General features: G+C 51.4%; 2 protein-coding genes across 2 annotated transcripts; both read left to right on the forward strand.

The window, feature by feature from the left end:
* Positions 1-120: 120 nt before the first annotated feature.
* On the forward strand, positions 121-945 carry ENH_00044730 (hypothetical protein; the record flags this gene model as incomplete). Its single annotated transcript, XM_013580940.1, has 1 exon — positions 121-945. The coding sequence occupies one exon, from the start codon at positions 121-123 to the stop codon at positions 943-945; it is 825 nt and encodes a 274-aa protein (XP_013436394.1).
* A 205-nt stretch (positions 946-1150) lies between these two features.
* Positions 1151-7490, forward strand: ENH_00044740 (hypothetical protein; the record flags this gene model as incomplete). The annotated part of the gene is made up of 5 exons (XM_013580941.1): positions 1151-1494; positions 3903-4176; positions 4431-4619; positions 5734-5892; positions 7368-7490. The coding sequence occupies 5 exons, from the start codon at positions 1151-1153 to the stop codon at positions 7488-7490; spliced, it is 1089 nt and encodes a 362-aa protein (XP_013436395.1).
* Between the last annotated feature and the right edge of the window lie 1138 nt (positions 7491-8628).

Raw genomic sequence — 8628 nt, forward strand, 5'->3', positions numbered from 1 at the left:
GCAGCAGCAGCAGCAGCAGCAGCAGCAGCAGCAGGTCTTTCCCCCTTTTCTGCTTCTTGCTTTTGATTTCTTTTTATTCTTTTAAAGGTGGAGACAGGGAGGTTTGGGTGTCTGCAGCAAATGTGGGGAGCCAAGGGTTTGCATATCCTCGCGCTGGTGGCGGCAGGCTGCTTCGTTTGCTGCTGCTGCAGCAGCAGCGCAGCAGCAGCAGCAGCAGCAGCAAGCGCGTACAGAAGCCCGAACGCGACCGACACAGCTGTGGGTCTGGGGGAGGAGACGGCGACAGCGGAGGGCTCGGAGGTGCTGCTGCAGCGCTCGCAGCAGCAGGGCCCAGCAGCAGCAGCAGCAGCAGCAGCAGCAGCAGAGTTGGAAGACGGCACCGTGTACTTGCTGTCGCCGCAGCAGCAGCAGCAGCAGCAGGAGCTGCTGGAGCAGCTGGAGCAGCAGCAGGCGGCGCGGCGGCGGCACGTGGGGGGCCTGCGGCGGGCCGTGGGGCTGCTGCTGCTGCTGCCGCTGCTGCTGCTGCTGCTGCACGAGTACGTGGTGCTGCCGAAGGTGCAGCAGCAGCAGCAAGCCTTCTACGAGCGCCGCCGCGAACGCCTCGACGAAGACAAGGCCTACGAACTCGTGCTGCAGCGCGAACCTGCTGCTGCTGCTGCTAGCATCTTAGCAGGAGTGGCCTTAACAGCAGCAGTTCTTTACTTTGCTTTTGCCTTCGCCAGAGTTGTCTCCCACAACACTTGGCGGCGAAAGTCTCCTTTTTACAAGCTGCTGCGCAACGAGGGCGCCGACGAGCTGCTGCAGCAGCTGCAGCAGCTGCAGCAGCAGCAGCAGCAGCAGCAGCAGGCCAGCCAGACCCACGCACAGCAAGGCAGCAGCAGCAGCAACGAGGGACCCGAAGGGCAGCAGCGGCCGGCGTCTCCCAGCCAGCAGCGAGCTAACTAGCTAGCTAGCTAGCTAGCTAGCTAGCTAGCCAGCTAGCTAGCTAGCTAGCTGGCTAGCTAGGCGGCTAGCTAAGTGTTCGGCGGGGGCCCTTTGGCGGGTGCGGAATTGCTGCTGCTGCTGCTGCTGCTGCTGCGGAGTACTGCAGCAGCAGGTGCAGCAGCGGCAGCAGCGCAGGCGGCCCGTCGCCCGCTTCTTTGGAAGCAAAATGCTGTCAGTTGCTGCAGCAGCAGCTCCTAGCAGCAGCAGCAGCAGCAGCAGCAGCAGCAGCAGCAGCAGACTGCGAAAAGTAAGCTTCTGCCGGTTTGCTGCTGCTGCCGTTGTAGCCGCGGTGCGTGCAGTGAACAATACGCAGGCAGCAGCAGCAGCAGCAGCGGCAGCAGCAGCAGCAGCAGCAGCAGCAGTAGCAGCAGATACAGTTTCACCCACACCGGCAGCCGCTGCAAGGGCAAACAGCTGGGCAGCCGCTGCAGCGGCAACTGCAGCAGCAGCAGCAGCAGCAGCAGCAGCAGCAGCAACAGCAGCAGCAGCAGTTTGCGGTGGAGAGACACTGTAAGTGTCTCCTTTTGGAAATTTGACACCAGAAAATTTGAGGTGAAGACTTTGAGTTCGTTTTTGTAACTTCAAACCTAATTATTATTTATTTATTTATTTATTTATTTATTATTTATTTATTTATTTATATATTTATTTTATTTATTTATTTATTTATTTATTAAGCAGCCAGAGAGGAGAACGCTGCAATATTTGCTGCTGAAAAGAGACACTCTTGCTGCTGCTGCACTTATTGCTGCTGCACTCGTGCTGCTGCTCCTTTTGCTGCTGCACTTTTTGCTGCTGCACTTTTTGCTGCTGCACTTTTTGCTGCTGCACAAAAGAGACACTTTTGCTGCTGAGGGGGAAGCAGCTTAGCTGCTTAAAGGGAAACACTTTGCTGCTTCAAGAGAAGCAGTTTGGCTGTTCTTTGCTGCTGCGAAGGAACACTTTTGCTGCTGCTGCTGAAAAGGAGCACTTTTGCTGCTGCTGCTGAAAGGAGACACTTTTGCTGCTGCTGAAAGGAGACACTTTTGCTGCTGCTGCTGAAAAGGAGCACTTTTGCTGCTGCTGCAGAAAAGGAGCACTTTTGCTGCTGCTGCTGAAAGGAGACACTTTTGCTGCTGCTGCTGAAAAGGAGCACTTTTGCTGCTGCTGCTGGAAAGAGACACTTTTGCTGCTGCTGCTGGAAAGAGACACTTTTGCTGCTGCTGCTGAAAAGGAGCACTTTTGCTCCTGCTGCTGGAAAGAGACACTTTTGCTGCTGAAGAGAAGCAGTTTTGCTGCTGAAGCGAGGAGCTTTTGCTGCTGCGGAGAGACACTTTTGCTGCTGCGAGGAGACACTTTTGCTGCTGCGAAGAAACACTTTTGCTGCTGCGAAGAGACACATTTGCTGCTGCGAAGAGACACTTTTGCTGCTGAGCAGAAACTGCAGCAGCAAATGGGGAAGCTGTGGCTGCGGGAGGTTTGCTGCTAAAGAAAGAACTTCTGCTGCTGCAGCAGACACTTTAGCTGCCAGAGGAGACACTTTTGCTGCTGCGAAGAGACACTTTTGCTGCTAAAGGAGACACTTTTGCTGCTAAAGGAGACACTTTTGCTGCAGCTGCTTCGGCCCTTGAAGGAGGCATTTTGCTGCTAAACGAGACAATGCGCAGCAGCAGCAGCAGCAAGAGCAGCCGCTGCTGCTGTCACGCCAGCAGCAGCAGCAGCAGCAGCTGCTGCTGCTGCTGCTGCTGCTGCTGCAACAAGGTGTCCCCTATTGCTGCAAAAGCTGTCCCTCTGGCAGCTAGCAAGAGCTAGGGTTTGAAAGCATTAGGGGGTGTTGCATTTCTTTTTATAATTGCATTTATTAAAACTTTTCGTTTTTTATTTTATTTATTATAATTGCATTTATTAAAACTTTTGTTTTTTATTTCTTTTTACCAGATTGTCTGCAGCAAAACTATTCTTCCTTGCATGCGCCAAAAGCCCCAAAAATTTCGACGCAGGAGTCGCAGCAGGACGCTAGCTAGCTAGCTAGCTAGCCAGCTAGCTAGCTAGCTATCTGCCGAGTTAGCTAGCTGGCCAGCTATCTGGCTAGCCGGATAGCTAGCTACCCAGCTAGCTAGCCAGTCGGATAGCTAGCTAGCCAGCTAGCCAGCTAGCCAGCTAGCTAGGTGACTAGCAAGCTGGCTAAATAACTAGTTAGTTAGTTAGTTAGCTAGCTAGCTAGCTAACTAGCTCACAAACAAGCTAGCTAGCTAGCTAACTAGCTCACAAGCAAGCTAGCCAGCTGGCTAACTAGCTGGCTAGCTAGGCAGCTAGCCGTCCTGGTGACCGGACGCTAGCTGGCTAACAGCTAGCCAGCTAGCCAGCTAGCCAGCTAGCCAGCTAGCCAGCTGGCCAGCTAGCCAGCTAGCCAGCTAGCTAGCTAGCTAGCTAGCTAGCTGACTAGCTAGCCGCGCAAGGCCCTTCTGCGGAGCTAGTGCAGCTGTTGTTTGTGTGGGGGTTGGAGTTTGCTGCTGGAGCTGCTGCTGGGTTTTGTGTCTCCTGTGTCTTATTGTTTCGCTGCTGCAGTTTGTGTCTCCTTTTAGTTTTGCTGCTGCTGCTGCTGCTGCTGCTGCTGTCTCTTTCCCTTTGCCTCGCGAGTCTCCTTGCTGCCCGCTGCTGCATGCATGCAAAGGCGAAGGGCCTGGGGGTTGTGGTTTGCTGCTGCTGCAGCAGCAGCTTGCTGCGCTGCAGCATGGCCTTGCGGTGCAGCAGCGGGAAGTTTGGGGGGTCTCTCGCGTAGAAGTGTCTCCTGCTGATTGCAAATCTGTCTCTTTTTGCTGCTGCAGCAGCAGCAGCAGCTGCTGCTGCTGCTGCTGCTGCTTCAGAGGCACTAGCCCCTGCTGCAGCAGCAGCTAGCAGCTTGCTGTCGATCTCCCGCTGCTTCCCTGGAATGTAAGGGCGGGCCCTTACGGGGGGATCGATCGATCCCACGCCATCCCCTTCACTGCAGCAGCAGCAGCAGCAGCAGCAGCAGCAGCAGCAGCAGCAGCAGCAGCAGCAGCAGCAGCAGCAGAGCAGCAGCAGCAGCAGCAGCAGCAGCAGCAGCAGCAGCAGCAGCAGCAGCAGCAGCAGCAGCAGCAGCAACCAGAGCAGCAGCAGCAGCAGCAGCAGCAGCAGCAGCAGCAGCAGCAGCAGCAGCAGCAGCAGCAGCAGCAGCAACAGCGAGGGGAGGTGCTAAAAAGGGACGGGGATCTTTTGCTTTTGTGGGCTGCTTTGTCAAAGCGCAGAGCAGACAGGTTGCAGGCCCGGCCAGGGTTTAGGGTTTAGGGTTTAGGGTTTAGGGTTTAGGGTTTAGGGGCCTCACGTCAGTGGCAGCACCTTTCTTGCTGCAGTGTACGCACAGTCCACCGCAGTCGGCTGTGGGGCCTTTGCTTCTGTCTCCGTGCTGCAGCAGCTCGTGTCTTGAGTCTCCCTAAATTATCCAGCAGCAGCAGCAGCAGCAGCAGCAGCAGCAGCAGCAGCAAAAGCAGCAAACGCAGCAAAGAAAGTTGCAACACGAGCAGCAGCAACCGCAGCAGCAACGGCAACAGCAGCAGCAGCAGCAGCAGCAGCAGCAGCAACACGGGCTCAGTGACCACGAGCTTGCTCTTCCTGTCCTCGGGTCGCTTCTTAGCGTCCGATCTTCAAACCCTTGATTCTAAACCCTAATACCCAAACCCTAAACCCTAAACCCTAAACCCTAAACCCTAGGGGGCCTTACTCTTCAACTTGGGGTTTGTAGAGCTGCAGGCGTTTAGGCAGAGCGCTTTGCTGCAGCAGCAACAAACTTCTGGCCTTCATCGTTTGCTGCCGCTTCTTCTCTGAGCCGCAGACTCTAAACCCTAAACCCTAAACCCTAGACCCTAAACCCTAAACCCTAAACCCTAAACCCTAAACCCTAAGCCCGGCCTCTGCAGCTGAAGATGCCCCAGGCCACAATCCACCGAACCCAGGCACCAACCGTAAACCCTAAACCCTAAGTCCTACTTTCTAGACCCTAAACCCTAAGCACTAAACCCTAAACCCTAAACCCTAAACCCTAAACCCTTGCCTTGCCTTTCAAGGCACAGAGCTGCCTGTAGGCGGGGGCGGCCACCACCCAGGGGACATCTGTTGTCCTATACGGCGCAGCAGCAGCAGCAGCAGCAGCAGCAGCAGCAGCAGCAGCAGCAGCCGGAGCAGCAGCAGCAGCAACCGTGCTGCCTTCTCCAGCTCCCCACACTGTGCCATACCGTCTATCTCTACTCTGCTGCTGCTGCTGCTGCTGCTGCTGCTGCTGCTGCTGCTGCTGCTGCGGCTTGGCGCCAGCCCTGCTGAAGCCCCCCCCGTGAGTTGCCCAGGGCAGAAGTTGAATTGTCTCTTTAATTTTATTTTCTTTTTTTTCTTTTCTTTTTAATTGTCTCTTTTCTGCAGCACTGCGGCTGCTTCGGCTTGAAAGCAGAAACCCCGGGGTCTCTGCGCAGCAGCAGCACCACCTGCAGCAGCAGCAGCTGCTGCAGCAGCTGCTGCTGCTGCTCCCGCCGCTGCTGCTGCTCGCCCGGTCCCTAAACACGGAGACGCAAGCGCCAGGGGCCCCCAGGGGGGCCCCCAGGGGGCCCCCGCAGAGGCAATGAGCAGCAAAAGGGGGCCCCCAGCTAGCTGGCTTCCAGCAAGCTTCCCAGTAGGAGAAACTGTCTGGCTTTTCTTTCATTTGCGCGGGGTGGAAGTTCACTCTAAATCAGGGTTTAGGGTTTAGGGTTTAGGGTTTAGGGTCTGGACTTCAAGGCTGATCGCCCCACTGGAGGAGGGAAAGCTGTGACAGGCGCAGCAGAAAGAAGGGAAGCAGCAGCAGAAAATCCAGCTGCAGCAGCAGCAGCAGCAGCAGCAGCAGCAGCAGGAAGCTGCCGTGGGATCGGCCGGTCCCCGAAGGTGACCCCGCGGGGATCCCCAGTCTTCTTCTTCTTCCGTCTTCTTTCTTTAAATGAAATAAATTAAATCTAATGAATCATTTTGTCTTTATTCAATTAACTAGACTCAGCAATCCAGAGATCCACACTGCAGCAGCAGCAGCAGCAGCAGCAGCAGCAGCAGCAGCGAAAAAACGAGATACAGGGGCCCCCGGGGGCCCCCAGGGGCCCCCCAGGGGCCCCGGGGGCCCCCGGGGGCCCCCCTGGAAGTGGGTTTATGTGGGGTTGATCTATTGAAATAAATGAATAAATAAATAAATAAATTAGTAATAAAATTAGTAAAATAAAAAACAAATAAATTTTAAATTTGAAAAAGATAATTCAGCTTTTAGTTGGGACTGCAGCAGCAGCTGCAGCAGCAGCAGCTGCAGCAGCAGCAGCTGCTCGTTGCTGCCTCTGCTGCAGTTTATTTATTTACTTATTTTTAATTTTTGTTAATTTGTTTATTTATTTTAACTGATTTATTAATTCATTTACCTGAAGGCTTTGCCCTTGTCTCCTGGTCCCAAACCCTAAACCCTAAACCCTAAACCCTAAACCCTACACCCTAGACCCAAAACCCTAAACCCTTCCTGTTGCTTACAGAGGCAAAGATGAATTAGCGCTGCTGCCTGCCTTATCTCTGGATCCTAAATGCCAAATTCTAAACCCTAAACTCTAAACCCTAAACCCTAAACTCTAAACTCTAAACCCTAAACCCTAAACCCTAAACCCCAAACCCGCAAACCCGAAACCCCAAACCCGCAAACCCGAAACCGCAGTATTTGTAAGGAAAAAGAAGTTCCTCGAGACGAAAAAGAAGGGAGTTTCTGGAGGGCCACTCCAGGCGGGGGTTTAGGGTTTAGGGTTTAGGGTTTAGGGTTTAGGGTTTTGGCTCTGACGTCAAAGGAATCGCCGGCGCTTAAACCGCTCCTTAATTTTCTCTAAAGAAGCACCTGCAGCCAAAAGCAAAAGCTGACAGCCAACCTGCTGCTGCTGCTGCTGCTGCTGCTGCTGCTGCTGCCGTTTCTGTTGCTGCAGCAGCAGCAGCAAATGCCGCTGCTGCTACAGCATCCCCGACTAGCAGTTGCATGACTGCAACCCATATCCGGCTACGCAGTCCTGGTCCCTAAACCCTAAACCCTAAACCCTAAACCCTAAACCCTAGACCCTAGACTCTAAGCGTAAACCCCGAGAGCTAAACCCCAAAGCGTAAATCCTAAACCCTAAACCCTAAACCCCAAACCCCAAATCCCAAGCCCAAAACCCCAAACCGCAAACCCCAAGCCCAAAACCCTAAACCCCAAACCCCAAACCCTAAACCCTAAACCCTAAACCCTAAACCCTACCCTGATCGTCCTCGAGCTCGGAGTCCTCTGCCTCCAAAAAGCCCCTCGTGAGTCCCCGCTGGGAATCTGCAAAAGCCCTTCGGCTTTTTGCTGCTTCTTGGCGGGCCAGGTAAAGCTGCAGCAGCAGCAGCAGCAGCAGCAGCAGCAGCAGCAGCAGCAGCAGCAAAAGGAGACAGGAGACAAAAAAGTTAAAAAAAGGGCTACAGATGTTAAGGAGATGAAGCGAGTTTGAAAGAATTTAAAGAGATTGAAAAGAATAAAAGAAATATAAAGATTAAAAAGGTTAAAAAGAAATTTAAAAAAGAATAAAAGGAAATAAAAAGACAAAAGAGACAAAAGGAGATCAAAAAGATTAAAAATATAAAAGGAGATTAAAAGAGACAAAAGATGTGGGGCGATAAAAGGAGACAAAGGAAACAGAAAAGAATAAATAGAAATAAAAAACAAAAAGAAAAGTAAAAGAAGATAAAAGAAAAAAGGAAATAAAGAAGATAAAATGCAAAAGGAGACAAAATGATAAAAAGACAAGAAACAAAGAAATGACAAAAGAGACAAAAAGGAAAAAATGAAAAAGACAAAAATGTAAAAAAGACAAAAGGGACAAAAGGGACTCTAAAAGAAAGACAAAAAGATAAACAAAGTCGTGAATAAAATAAAGAATAAAACAAAGAAAGAAAAAGATTAAAGAGAACAAAAGTGCCAAAAAAAGAAACAAAAAGAAACAAAAAGAGACAAAAAAGAAACAAAAAAAGACAAAACAAAAAGGGACAAAGAGAAAACGAAAAAGACAAAAAGGACAAAAGGGGGATAAGAGGGACAAAAAGGAGACAAAAAAATTAAAAAGCAGCAAAAGAAAAAAAAAGAAAACAAAAAAAAACAAAAAAACAAAAAGCGAAAAAGGAGACAAAAGAGACACCACTGAGAGGGGAAAAAGCAAAAGAAATGGAGGAGACAAAGCGCAGCAAAAGGAGACGAAAAGAACCAAAAAGAAGCAAAAAGAATTTAAAAAAATAAAAATAAAAATAAAAAATAAAAATAAAAAATAAAAAATAAAAATAAAAAACAAAAGACCTGCTGCTCCGCTGTCTCCTCCATTTGCACAAGTTCTGTTGCTGTCAAAGCAGTTCTGCTTTTTGCTGCTTCTCGCAAAGAGCTTTTCGACTTTGCCAAAAAAGACCCCGGGCCTAAACGCAAACCCTAAACCCTAAACCCTAAACCTTAAACCCTAAACCCTAAACCCTGGTTTAGGGTTGGACAGCGCGCACGCCCGTGCAGCTGCGGGCTCGCTCGGAGAAGCGCAATAAGAGCGACAGCAAATGTGCAGCAGCAGCAGCAGCAGCAGCAGCAGCAATGGCAATGGAAGCAGCAGC

Source organism: Eimeria necatrix, genomic scaffold (assembly GCF_000499385.1).
Source record: "Eimeria necatrix Houghton genomic scaffold, Enh_scaff336, whole genome shotgun sequence".
Lineage (NCBI taxonomy): Eukaryota > Apicomplexa > Conoidasida > Eucoccidiorida > Eimeriidae > Eimeria > Eimeria necatrix.